Source organism: Streptopelia decaocto (assembly GCF_964273445.1).
Source record: "Streptopelia decaocto genome assembly, chromosome: 8".
Classification (NCBI taxonomy): domain Eukaryota; kingdom Metazoa; phylum Chordata; class Aves; order Columbiformes; family Columbidae; genus Streptopelia; species Streptopelia decaocto.
This window is the reverse complement of record NC_138662.1, coordinates 3,376,632-3,390,828: the sequence shown is the minus strand read 5'-3', so window position 1 is coordinate 3,390,828 and position 14,197 is coordinate 3,376,632. Positions and strand designations below refer to the sequence as shown.

The window sequence follows — 14,197 nt, the reverse complement described above, 5'->3', positions numbered from 1 at the left end:
AAGTAGTACTAGAAATTTTAGAGAAAAGTCTTCTGAAGAGAGTTTAATCTTTTAATTTGGTAAGAAGTGTAAAATGTTTAAAGAATGCAGCAAGAGTGAACCCTATCAGGACTTTAAGAAGAAAGAACTATACTGAATAGCAACAAATGTTGCTTAACCAGGAATAATTCATTCTGATATGTGTAGGTCACAGAAAATATGCTGTAAGAGGTAAGTATTTTAGAGCTGTGCATAATTCTCTAACTGAGGGATTTTCACTGATGTGGCCACTGGGAATTGTCTGTCTGCTGCTTTAAAAAGAAGCCAAGTATGGAATTAAGTGGATTTTCAGAAGATGATTCTTACAGTTTGAGAATTTTTTATAGATTCCTTAATCTGTGATCTATAGATTATCTTCTAAAACCTGAAATACATCTTTCTAATCATTGAGCACTGATGGTTGGAGACTACAAGTGCATATCCAGCAATATCTGTCAAGCATTATTTGTAGCACTTTTAGAAACCTGTGGATTTATTTCCTGTTTTAGAGTTTAAATGTAGAATCAAGAAGAGAGTTTTGTACAGTACACTAATTTTGTATCCTTTGTCCGTTCTGGATATATAACTTTCAGAAAAGTGAAATTTTCAGCTCATGTTGACTTGCAGTGAGAGTTTGGCACCTGTACTTTCTCTGTTCATTTCAAAGAACATGTATTTGTAGTGAGTTAATCTGCTACAAGTTCCCTGGAAGATTGTTTTCAACTTTATAGTTGTACCCATGCTTTTCCCAGAGGTGTTCAGTGACTACCACACTGCTGCACTGGGACAAATCCTGACACAACCAGCCCATTTTTAGTTTCCTAAATGTTAGAATCTAGAGGGAAAAATACTCTTATTTTTAAGGAATTCTCTTTCTGAAAGATATATCCCTACTGTGTTATTAACATTATCAAGATGTCATTCTTTCCCATGTTGTCATTACAAAACCGGGGCTCTGCAGGTTAGCGAGCCAAAGTGGGGGTTCATGCCAGTCATGCAGTGTGTCCTCTGAACGCTTGGCCCTTCTCTCCTGCTAAGGGTTGAGATTGTGTAGTATGGATGCAAGTAAGTTCAGAACCAATTTAATGTGCAGCCTGAGTCATATGCGTTGATAAATTTTGACATTCGTCTAGGCAATGCGGTGTATATTGTATGTAGTATAGGAGTAGTATGTAGTATATGTTATACTCTGGGGCTTACAATTAAAGGGTTATCCCTGTTACAATATATGTTCCCTTCCCATAAAAGGGAGCGATCTCCCACACATTTTTGTCAAAGTCCTGCATCTAACAAGAATTTGTCTTTGTTCTGTTAATTGCTCACTCAGTGAAGCTCAGAAATTCTCCTTTATTTGGAGGCTGCGTTTTAATATATAGTCTTGTAAAGTATAGAACAGGATCATTTCTGTTTTAAAACTGAAAAGAATTTCACAGCTTTGATATCACTAGTACATAGGATGTTGCTATACCTGTTGTCTAAGGCAATATGTGTGGAGAGATAATGAACCGCATCAGAGAACAGAAACCTTGGATAACCATACGAATAATAAATACAGTAATAAATTGATTAGGGAAGTAGCAAGAAGGCTTTTTTTTAGGTTTATTTTATTGAAGGATAATTTTTCTTTTTACGTTGTCCTAAATATAATATAAATCTTTAGTAAAACATCCTGAGAAGTTTACAAAGTAAACCACTAGCCTTTTGATTTCATAGAGTTCTATATCCTTTAGCATTCAGCATAGATTCTGTAAGTTTATCATACCATTATCAAAAATTATCATATAAGTGAGTAAGGTAGTGGAGAATACTCTCTCAGATCTTTGGCACATGTATACTCTGTTTAATACTGTTTCCCTTTACTCTCTGGGAGAGAAAACCACTCTTTATTCAAATAAAGGTAGGAAGCCTGTAATTTTGGCAAACTCAGCTTCCCTTAGCTGTTATTCCTTACTTTGTAGAGAGTTTTAGTGTGTCCAGTCAGTAAACTGGAGACTACTGACTCAAGCAATAGAGCCTTCTCTGAAATACCACTGCGTATATATTTTGGTATTATTATTAAAATAAGCATTCTTTCAGAAGCTTTTGCTGCTCTGAAGCTGTTCCTTTTCCACCTTTGAGTTACGTAGTCTGGATGCATGGATCAGCCTCTCTCCTAAATTAGACAATGAGTAGTGCGGATTAGACAGCCACAGGGAAATGTTACAACTCCCTGAAAGATATTCCAGAACAGGAAAGCTTCTGTGCTGTTCAGCAGAGCTTGGTTTTTTAATGGAAGGCAAGGAGCAATTTCACCGCTTGGGGGATCCTTTAAAGCCACTTGCATTCATCAGACTTGAGGAAGGGAAGCACTGACCTGAGCAAGAACTCCCTGCACGGCTGCCTAGGAAGGGTGCAGGGTCTAGTCACCCTCAGTTTTTGATTTTTTCAAGATTTCCTATCAGGTAACTGGAAAGCTGCAGCGATTCAGATGAGAGAACAAATTGCTGGTGGGGAAACAACTCAAAATAGCTGTTTCTAAGCCATTCCTATAGTTGTATGGTTGGCCAAATTCTCATTGGTAAATAATGTGTCACAAACACACTAGATAAGCAGCTGCCCCTGATCTTTGTGACAAAAAGAACGTCGCTTTTTACCTTTCTGTGTCACTGGTGAACACCCCAGCCTTCCAGTGTGTCTGGAAGTACTGCAGTCATGACGGTCTTACAAAGCAGGCTGATTTTCCGACTCCTAGCTAGTCGAATAAGCTTCTGACAGTGCAACAATCCATAAATTTTCACAAAAATTTGCTGCAGAAAGTGCAATGAGAGAAAGATGGGAGTTTAGACAACATATCTTTGGATAGAAACTTAAACTCACTTTAACGCAGGAACAGAGGATGTCTGAAAGATACTGATACTTGTCCACTAAACCGATGGGAAATCTGGGCGGTGCTGGCACTCATATATTATGCTTTTTGTACAATGAGCTCAGTAACAAGGTTCACAAAGTATATATGGACTGGATCTGAAATATCTACAGGGATGAAAGGAGCATACCAAAACATAGAATAAGAAAGGCCACCATACAGTAGCACTACTGCTGCTTAGTGGCTTTGTTTTGTTTTCCTTCCATTCTGCACAGAATGCTCTGAGGACAGAGTCTGCCCAGAGTGAAAAGGAAGATTGCCACCTGTGTTCCTGGCTGAACAGATACAGATGAAGTGACCTCAAGAGGCTGACTCCTCTGTTTGGGTGGTTTTTGTTGAATTTTTTGTTATTTTTTCTTTAAAGAAAAATGTCTTGGAAACTGCTCCAAATCAGAGAGGGAACATGAAGGGACCTTCCTCAAATGGACTGAATCTGTTCTTCAGCTTTCCAAATGATGAAATAATGCAATAAGTACCCCCGTACATTCCTTTCAACAATGTGTTGGCACCAGTTAATCCTCGTTCTATTCAAGAGCCTGGTACAGCTCTGCACATTGGAACACTTCAATAGAGATACTCTTTCCCAGCAAAACACAGTGTTGTCCCAGCCGATAATGTAGTGTTGTAAGCTTTCAAATTTGGATGGAAAGGTTACTTTTCAGCTATGAGTAGTCAGAAGTAGCAGTTGTCCCATAATATGCCCCTTTAGGGCGCTTCCAGCAATGGATAGGCCCTTCTTCCTGTCAGCTGTATTGAACTACCAAATTGAAAGGTGTTTTAGTACGTTCTCAAACAAATTTAAAACATTTTCAGTAAGCGTATAATACATTTTGAAGTAATTTCCTCCTGGGATTTTTTCTTTCTAAATTTTTCTAGGGCACATACATGCAAGGATGCTAATTGAAAGAACAGAGGTAACCTTTAGCAACAGTATGTTCCTGGAATGTAGATGGCAAGAGGTTCTTGTATGTGGTCTAGTTTCTTGCTAAGTGTATTATTTGATGTGTACTGAAAGTATGCTGAAATATTTCTGGGGCTCTGTTACCTCTTCCCAACTCTGTCCATGTTTATTTTTTTTATTCACACTTATATTTTAATTCAAGTTAAACTGTGAGCTTAAAATAGGCTTAGGATAGTTGTTACTATAAGCTGTAAACAGAATAAATCTACCTTGTAATAATAATGTCATGATTTTGCTCAGTGTAGTTGTAAATACCGTTGTGACCAAGCATCAGTATTTCTGACAGCTAATGGCAAACATAAAGTATGCCACCCTTCAGATATATGTCTTGTTATTCTACCTGAATTTATCTTTTATTCATTAGATTCTTGTAACTGTTATTACATTGGTGTTATGTATAGGAAGAAAACTAAAAATCTTTCTTCAATAACATTTAGTCAAGATATATATGTGTGACTACAGGTAATGAAACCTTCAAACATAGTATATCTTTGGGTGTGAGACACATTATAAATCCACTCTGGTTTAAATTCCGTTTTCTATTTAAAAGCAAAATATCCTCTGTAGAATTCATAGTTTGCTATTACTGAATTTAAAACCTACTCTGGTTTGAGTTAACCTTTGCATTCCAGATTAGCCCCAATACCAATGGAGCTTATTTCCCTCAATATCCTGTTCCAGATGCTCAAATGCCACCGGTCCCCTCTGGCTTCTTTCCTAGGCTATTGGTCAGTTCAAGAAACTGAACTGCTGCATATTTTAAACAATAAAAAACCCCAAACAACTACAACAAAAACCAAACACAATGCCTACAACAAATCTTTTAAATTGTCTTCAATTTCTGTTTTCAATGAGATAAAAAAGTAGTTCATGATTTGTATCTCCATGTCTGGCATGAAGTGATACCTTTGCTAAGTCATATGGCCTCTGGCATTCTAATCCCTCCTGGGATATTCAGATTTGACAACTGAAAACTGTTATTGCAAAGATATGTCTTGAACTCATCCCTTAACTTAGGTTTCTGATACTTGATAACTCAGTTATATAAATTATCTTTCTCAGTTATAACCAATGACTTCTCTGAAACTGTCAGTCTTATGTAGTTATCTAACCAGGGCACCTTGTGCTCAGAAAATCATTATTTTTCATTTTTACTTTTAGTATCACCTGATAATTGGACTACAAAACCACTATGAGTTTGTAGTTTGTCTCAGAACCCCACTGTCTTATTTTACAAGACCATGTAGTTTATAGGAGGGGATGCTTAGGGTGAGACTGAAGGCCTCTGTTGAATAATTTCACTTGCAATGACTGTGAGGAGTTTGCAACATCTTCGCCTTGCAATCTGCATAAATTATGCAATGTGCATAAATTACTCCTGTCTGATCTACTTTAATATGTGTAATCACAAGTGATGAAACTTTGGTGCAAACAACCTTCACAGATTTGGCTGTTGATGGGGATCTCACTCTGGAACTTCTCTTTTTTCAAGTGTTTCTTTATTTCAAACCAAAATAATCACTTTCAGGGCTGATTTTACTGCTCTTATTCTTTCTCTGCCTTTTTCTGCATTAAGAGGTGAAGAGAACAATGTAGTGTAGGGGAGCAGCAGTGGTAAGATAAGAAGAGGAAGACATAGTGAAAGCTACACTGTCTCTTTTTTATTGTCTGTGCAATTTATACAAGGTCATGAAAGCTTTTAGATAGAAGCTGAACTGCTGAGGAGTTAAGAACCTGTGATCAAGTCTGTCATCTTCTGGCCCCTGAATACATTAACCGCATTTCTTGGATGTAGGAGAGAATATTGTATTTTTAAAATGCTCCTCCCTCCCCTCGCTTTTTTTTAAAAAAAATTAAGTTGAATAATGAAAAGAGCAGATATGAGGGTATCTACAGTCAGATTGAACCGAGGCTTTGTGAGAGGAATTTCATATTCAGAATTCTTCTTTCAGAACTTGTATCTGCTGCTGCTGTTTGCGGTGGTGTCAGCAGGAGAGCTAAGGCCCTGCCCTAGGGAGAGCTGGGGAAATCACTGCCAGCCTCTGAGCAAGACTTGCTCTTCCTTGGGTCTGTGCTTTGCATACATTGTATGTTACAGTTCAGTTGGATGTTCTGGACTTGTTGCTGCTTACCTTCTAAGGGAAACACTGAATCTTGTTCTGCTCGAACAAAGAAAATACAAAACAATTTACAGCACTTCAATATATTTAAATACTCATTACGGTGCTAACAGTTTGAGATGAGCAGCACCACACGTCTTTTTTTAAATAGGAGCAGCAGGGATAATTATGTTGAGGCCATTAATTTGCCACTTACTTTCTATGACACTCTTTATAAAAGAATCAGGCCAAGATTTTTGGATAAGGTAGGTGTCTCTGTTATTTGAAACTTCTCACAGAGCATTCAGAGAAGACTGAGCATTGACTTCCTGCAGAGAGCTTCCAGCAACCGGTTGCTTCTAAAAATCCTCATCCTGAATTTTTGCTGAGAATTGTTTTCTTTAGAGCAGCTGCAGCCCTTGAAATGTGTGAAAGGCAGAATAGGTTCTCCAGCATCTGTGTGGCCATCTGAAAGACTTGGAGATTGTTAGATCTTTTCATTTTCCCACATTATCATCAGCTGGTGATGTCTCCATCCTCCTATTCCATCATTAGAGGCAGGTGAAGGAACTTCCCTTCATCCTCAACCTACTGCTGGTGAAAGCAGAAAGACCAAAGATCAGATTGTCTTTATCCAGGTAGCTCCAGCATTGATATATTTATTGAGGCATGGTCTTGAATTGATCACACTTGATACTCCTTGGATTGATCACCTCAGCCAATGACTGAATCGAATGCAAAAGGAAGAATTATTTCATATGGATAATAGTAGGTTGGACTTGTTCAACTTAATACCTAACTCTTAAATATATTTTATTGTAATTAATTATGTTATCTGTATAACTATATGCACATTAATTGTGAATATAATACAGTGATTATTATTATAGGGCTTTTAATTGAAATTAAGTTCATTGTTTCTTTCCATTCACAATATCTCTGGGAGGGAGGGTGGTGTAAGTCTAGGGTCTCTGAGGTTGTATAGACAGCATGTAACAGATTTCAGGGGAAACTTAGGTTGAATGGTGAGAATTTTTATGTGAACGTGTAAATGTGTGCATACAGGTGTGCAAATATTTTTACAGAAGCACGCCTGGAATGAGCCATGACCAGTCCTTATAGAGATTTGATTAAGCTGATAAAAGGCATGAATGAATGAAGTGAATTATTATGTGTATATAATTAGCAAATGACTAAATGCATGCTTTCAGGAGTTGTTTAAAAATGATGAGGTCTTTCCAAATCTCTGAATGTATGGAATTTAAATCCATATCAACTTTAACATAACATACTAATTAAGTCATGCTTTTATTTTTTCTGGAAAATTGAGTTTCCTAAAAAAAAAAGTCTTTTAGTTATCTCTAGGGCTTCTTTCAGGCTTAAGAGCAATTGAATAATCTCCAGAGAATTCATAAAATCATTGAGCGTTATAGGAATACATTTTTGCTCTTGCTTTTAACCTCTTCATCCATACAACCAGGAGTACCCACGTTTTGTTTACGGACTGCTAAACAATGTACATTTTATTTAATCGGAGTGTTTATTTAAAGTAAAAATAGAAGAGCATAAAAGGACCATTCATCTCCCAGATAAAAGCATTATTCTTATATGAAGAAAAAGTTCCTGTGAATAAAATGCTAGCCCAGATTTTTGGAAACCAGCATTGAAGCCTAGTGCTGCAGGTTTGCTGTGTTACTATTAGTAATTCACGTGATTTTTTTTTCCCCTGTTCCCAAATTATTGGTTCAAAAAACCCAGACAAACAAACAAAAAACCCCCCGCACCCTGCAAAAAAAATCCTCTTCAGTCTCTGTCTTTATCTTGTTTGCTAAGTAGATACTTTGGCCTCAAACTGTGAGGGATGTTCCTAGAATGTATCAGGACTGATTGAGTAGCTTGTATTTCAAATAGGAAGTGCAATACATATTTTTGCTGAGCACTTTTCACAAAAAAGGTTGGTTTTAATTATAACAGTTTAATGCTAGCATTTCCTAAATAAAACCCATCTGCAAAATATTGTAACAGTTTTGAAAGTAAATGTTTTAAGGCTATAGTTTCAATTACAAAAGGAAATTTATGAAAATGAATGTTAGAAGGTAAAAATAAAGTTTAGAGCGTTTTCTTTCTGGAAAAAACCCCAAACAAACAAAAAGTAAAACTGAAAAATAATCCCATTTATTAATAAAGTGTTTTATTTTGAACTTATATATGTCAGGTTTTGATCCAAAGAAGTTTGGGTTTTTTCTTTGACTTTTACTTTATACTAAAGCTATTTAAAAATCTTTTTTATTTTGTCACTGACATGGAAAAATTAAACATTTGTTCCTTTTTACCCAGATGCAAAATCCACTTAGAATATTGTATTTTTTCCTTCTGTCTCTTCTGTCTTAACATGGTGAATTTTCAGTAGTCACTAACTAGGAGTTGCCTTGGTTGAAGCTGATTTGGTTTTAGCCTGGTGTTTTATATGTAGCACTGTTTTCCTTCAATAGTATGACCTTTTTATTTTATTTTCCTTGGAAGACGAAGGGTACTAGCGATATCTGATGGAATTGAACATATCGGGAATCTGCGCTGGGAACTTGCGCTGTGCCTCCTTGCTGCTTGGACTATCTGCTATTTTTGCATTTGGAAAGGAACAAAGTCTACTGGAAAGGTGAGGCTGAAATTCTGTGCATCACCTGTGTTATGACTCTCTTGTGCTCCAAACTGTGTTGTCATACCTTTGTTTTTTTCAAATCAGAACAGTCGAATTTCACATGCATCTTGCATTGCTGTGAGTAACTGTAATTGAGAGTGTATACAAGTTCTAATCCTAGGTAATTAAGAATCAGTTGTTCTTTGCATTGTTTTGTTTTCTTGGTTTTATTGATTTGCCTTTTCGCTAATTCTGCTCGATGAGGCTGTTTGGTTTTTGTTAATTTAGCAGACTGCACTACTGTCTAGTCCTTGAACTCAGTTGTGTTGACTTCTGTGCGTGAGGTATCCAAAATTGGAATTTTGTCTCAAACTGACAGGAGTCTAAACTCTCAGTGACACAAGTAAATTACACACATAAGTAGAGATAATTTAGAAATATAAGCAACCCACAAAAAAAGCAAATGCAAACAAATGCGAATGGAGCACTGGTTTTTCATGCTGAAACCAAAGACTACAAGGAAAAAAAATGGTGTATTGAAGAATTTTGTTCATTTAATTTTAAATTGTTTATTGCTTAGTTTGGAAGTGCAGTTGAACTCCTTTGTTTGTTTCTGTTTTAGTAGCGTACATTTATAAATGAAATGATTGAAATGTGGAGTGTTTTGTTGTGGTGTGTGGGGTTGTTGTTTGTTTGTTTGTTTTTTTTAATTTAGAAAATGGCAGAGTGAAATTTTTCAGCTTTCTCAACCACACGCATCCTTCTTCCTGTTGAAATTTTTGGCTGAATCTATTTGCTGAATTCTCTCTGTATTTGCCAACTGTGTCAGTCAATCTAATACTGAATTTTTCATTTAAGTATTTGCACACACAGCTTTAAACAGCTCTGCTTTTCTCAAGTCACTACAGGCAAAAATGCTGAGAAAGACTGTGTAGGGATACATATAAGCATGAATAGTTCAGAGGAAAGAGGGGAAAAAAAACCTTAGGAGAAAAATATAGAGAAGCGAAGGTGATGTAAGGGAATGACAAGATAAATGTCCATATGTCTTTGAAGCTTGCACTCCAGGGAGGTACAAAAGTGGTTTAGAGTTGTCTGAGGAGCTACAGTGGGCACCAAAGAAATGAAACTGAGCAAAACTGATTTTCTTCTTTTCCATCAGAAAGAATGTCTGAAGATGGAGATCTATTCTACCATAGTATAATCTGACCCAAGGGTAGAGAAAAAAACATGTATTGTGAAGACACATGCGTGCGTGCATGCAAGGTTGTGCAAAACTGCACTGTGCTTAAGTAAAATAGCATTGGTAGAAATCATTTCCCCAGAAATAGATCTTGCATTTTGGAAGTAATGAAAGTGAAACTGACCTGCTTGACCTTCCTCCCCAGTAGCTTAGCTAAAACTTCACCTTACTGGTAGTTACAATAAATTTTATTTGATTTTATTTCAGTGTGATTTTTGGTAACCACCTTTCTGAAGAGGCTAGGTAAACAGCCTGAGAAAGAGGCACGTCTTGCCCACTCAAAATGGCATGATAAGCATTTTGACTAAGCTGAAATAACTAGCAGTTCTGCCACAGAAGTGGAAATAAAATGGAATTAATACCTAGTATTCACCTTTAGAAGTAGACTCATGATGTATTTACAGTGTTTAAAATGGGTTAGCATGAGCAGCAGTTTTGTTTCCAAGCTGATGAGAAGCAGGCTGGTAGCTTGCTGGGTCCCACAAGAGACCCAGTGGTGTTGCACAGCGCCCTGTGCAGGGATCCAGCGCTCCTCGAGAAACCGGCAGGAAGGATCGTTTATAGCCAACATTGATCATCTCTTTTTTTCACTTCTGTTCCTGTAATTAGTAAGGAAGGCTTTTTACTAGGCACATGTGTGACACTGCAGTTGGTTTCCAGTGTTGTTGTTTTTTCCCACTGGGATGTAAGTTCACTTTTTAGTGTATTTAAGAATTTTAATATTCTTACGCTTGCCACTTATTGCAGACAAAATCACTGGAAATCTGTGCCATCTCACTGCCTTCCCAGACCAGCTAAACAAAGACATAGCTGTAAGGTGGTATGGGTGCCACAAAGGAATGAAATGCTATAAAATATAGATGACAGAACAGTCTTCTAGGCTGCAGTTTCCCTTTCTGATATATTGGCATTTCGACAGTTTATATTTAAGCTCATCCAATCATTGTCCTTCACACTAGATTGAATTTATTATATGCTCATTTCCAGGAAACATTTAAAATTGACTTCTAGATTTTTATCGTAATATTAAAGGTGGTTTTAAGCTAGCCTGTTAAATTTGCTGCATACTTATCACCTTTGGAATAATATTCAAAGGAAGGTGTCTGTGGGAAAGAGTAGCTAGAGAGAAAGAGGACAGGGGAAACAGAAAGCAATAAAATAGAGAAGGGGGGAGAGAGACCATCTTCATACAGCTGTGTTCTGTGAAATATTCAAGAGGTTAGTTTATTCTTTTCCTCTTTTTACTCTGCATCCCAATGCATGGTGAAAAAAAAAAATCCAAGCCTTAAAAGCTGTCATAAAATAACACCATCACTCGCTCTCCAAACTAGCACTGCTGAAGAACTCATCTACTCAGATTATGAATATTTAATATTTTAAGATATTAAACCGAAGAAAGTTTAAATCCAAATGAAGTGCTTGTGACGCTGTTAACGAGATGGTTCAGACTTTTCCATGACTATTGTTGGTAGTCATCACTTTCTCTCAGAACATTTTAGTTTTGCATTCCAACAGATGTGTAATATCAAAATAATTTCAGGGTTTTCAGGAGGAACATGTTTGTGCCTTTTCTGAGGTTCTTACCATCGGTTATTGAATCTTAGATCTGGAGTTATCTATACATTTGCTTTCACATTTAAAGTGTTATATACTAAATGCAGGGTCTTTGAATGAGAACCTCAAAATCAAAAGGAGAAAAATGGCATTGTAATGTTATAGTAATGTTATATGTATATTGCAACTTGCTGAGCTTGATAATACATGACACCCATCTTTCTTACGCAGAGTATTTTCAGTAGTTAGCATCAAATACTTCCAGTGATGAGGTAAGAACTATGCAGAAGGCTGAAGAAAGTTATTTTTCTAAACATTTAAAGTATCACTCTAGATTCTGATCATTAGGGCTTGGTTTGGTATCTTATTTTTCCAAAATCTTTTTGAATTGCTAATTATGCCAATTCTGAGTATTTCTATAATGTATATAACTACATAGTTGCTGAGTCTTGCTAATTTTTTGCCTTCATATAAAATTAATGAAATCTTCAGGTACCAAGGAACCGGTTCTTTTTTTGGATCTTGACCATCCAGTTATTAATCTGGCTACATATTCTTGTGTTTTAAACTGTGAGAATGGGACACCAGAAGTTCCTCATCTATTTTTTTTCTAAATCACTTGCTAAAGGAAGTAGTCCTAATCTTTTCTTTTTTTTCACTTTTTTTTAATGAGAGTTATGGGAGTTTCTTCAGATAGCGATCACTCCTCTCACTTTGTAGTGATTCCTGACTTGTAGCAACTTCTGCAAATTCCTTTTGAAGTGAAGAGGCCGGTAGACTCAGAGTCATACAAAGGCATTATGGTTGTCTCTGTCTTGTTCATCATCCATTCCTTTCCTGTTCGAGCTTCTTGCCTATTCCTGGATGCACCAACACATCCTTGCTCATATTGTTATTCTGGAATCCTGTTAGGTATGTAGATTTATAGAATTATGACATTGTACAGGTTGGAAAGGATCTGGAGAAGTCTCTTGTCCAGCTGCTTGGTCAAAAAAGGGTCAACTCAGAAGAGTTTTCTTAGTGCTCTGATTGACTGAGTCTTAACCTGCAAGGGCAGAGATTTCTTATGTCTTGGGGCAATCTATTCCAATGCTTAATTGTCCTCATCATGAGAGTCATCTGGTAATCACGTTTTTTCTTACATGTAGGTTCATTCCAGTATTTTGTTACAGATTTTTTTTTTTTTTTTGCTTAACTTGTTATATTTCTGTCGTTCACTCCTCATTAAAACACATTTGGTATCATATTTGCTCCTAGGTAGTACTGGTTTGAGTGACTGCAATTATTTATGCACACAAAATTACTGAAATACTTCTATATTAATAAGTTAATAGCTGGGATTTTTTTTGTTTGGTTTGGTTCTGGAGTCTTTCTTTCCTAGTCAGCATCGCTGGCCTATTGATGAATGGCAGTGGCAGCTGATCAGCACACAACGTGTCCCACAGCCATGGGACAACTGCTCAAACTTGCTCTTGTCTTTATAACATCATCACATGATGTGCTTCTGTCCTCTGTGGTGTATAAAAGAGCACAACTTCTGCCCACTCTGTAGATAAGGAAAGGTTGAATCCAAAGTGTTAAAAAGCAACCTGCAATCTTGCTATCAGCTTCAAGGATGGATATTAGAACATTTTACCACACCCCCAGCTTTGCATATTTAAGTGTTACATGATTGAAAGCAAGCCACAAAGAGAGAAGCGAAACTCCTGATAAAAGGGGAATTGATATAATAATGACTAATAGATTTGGAACCAAAGGCTGGTTCAGGCAGTGGATATTCGATGTGTAATAAATGCTGTAAACTATCCTTGTCCATGTGCAATATCTTTGACATTTCATGGAAAATCAAGCTATGACCCTTTCAGTCAAAGAGCCGCAAAGAGCTGGGCCTGATGAACAAATAACGCAAAGTCTGCTGAAGACTTCAACAGGTCTCCCAAAGGATAATGTAGATAAAGAATTAGCAAAAAGACAGCTTCCATCTTGCAAAATATTCTTCATATATAATACTGCCATATGAATTTGTATCCCAAACCATTTGCTTTGCCATATATTCTATGCCAATAGAACACATTATTAAAGAATGGTTTGGTTACAAAAAGCAGACAACAGAAAAAGCTTATGTTCCTTACAAAATAGTAAACTGTGTTCAGATTTACAGTGAATTCCAATTTGTTCTCTGAAACATTTTCATAAAGAAATCTGGGTAACACCGGTAAGTGTGATTATTTCTGGTGTAATATGTGTGGGTAACACCGATTTGAAAAAAATCTGGATTGCTGGAAGAAAATTGGTTTAGGCCTGGGAGGTATTTAGTAAACAAAGAAACAAAAAGTCTGTTGTAAAACTGTAGGTCAGGTTTTGTCATTTTGCAGCTCTACACAAAGCATTTTCTGATATAAAGTGCTGAAGCAATATTGTCATGTACCTTTAAGATTTTTGTGTTATTTAATATTAGAATATCCCACTGCTTGTATGATCACTAACACCAAGACTAATTTCTTGAGTCTTTTTGAATGAGTTCTCATGAGCATCATAATGACTATATTTCTGTTCTTTTGCCAGAGCCAAACCCAAATAGTTCTTCCGTGCTCTTTTGTACTCCTCCATTAGCTGTTTGCCAATATGTCATCATAAATCCTTGTCACCTTGTTTCAGGATCATCTGGAAGAGCCACAAATCTCATGAGGGTCTGTTCCTCAAATTTTTGTGGAACTAATTTATATATCACAGAGGCTTCAATAATCACTGAATATTATTCTATCTGATTCTGACTCTT

At 36.6% G+C, this 14,197-nt stretch overlaps 1 protein-coding gene across 1 annotated transcript in view; it reads left to right on the top strand.

Annotated features, from left to right (window-relative positions):
* Positions 1-14,197, top strand: part of SLC6A11 (solute carrier family 6 member 11) — a gene marked incomplete at both ends in the record, with an annotated part of 85,635 nt that overhangs the window by 13,043 nt on the left and 58,395 nt on the right. The window contains one exon of the mRNA XM_082059931.1: positions 8,507-8,639. Coding sequence (XP_081916057.1) covers positions 8,507-8,639 — 133 coding nt within the window. The remainder of the gene's footprint in view (positions 1-8,506; positions 8,640-14,197) is intronic.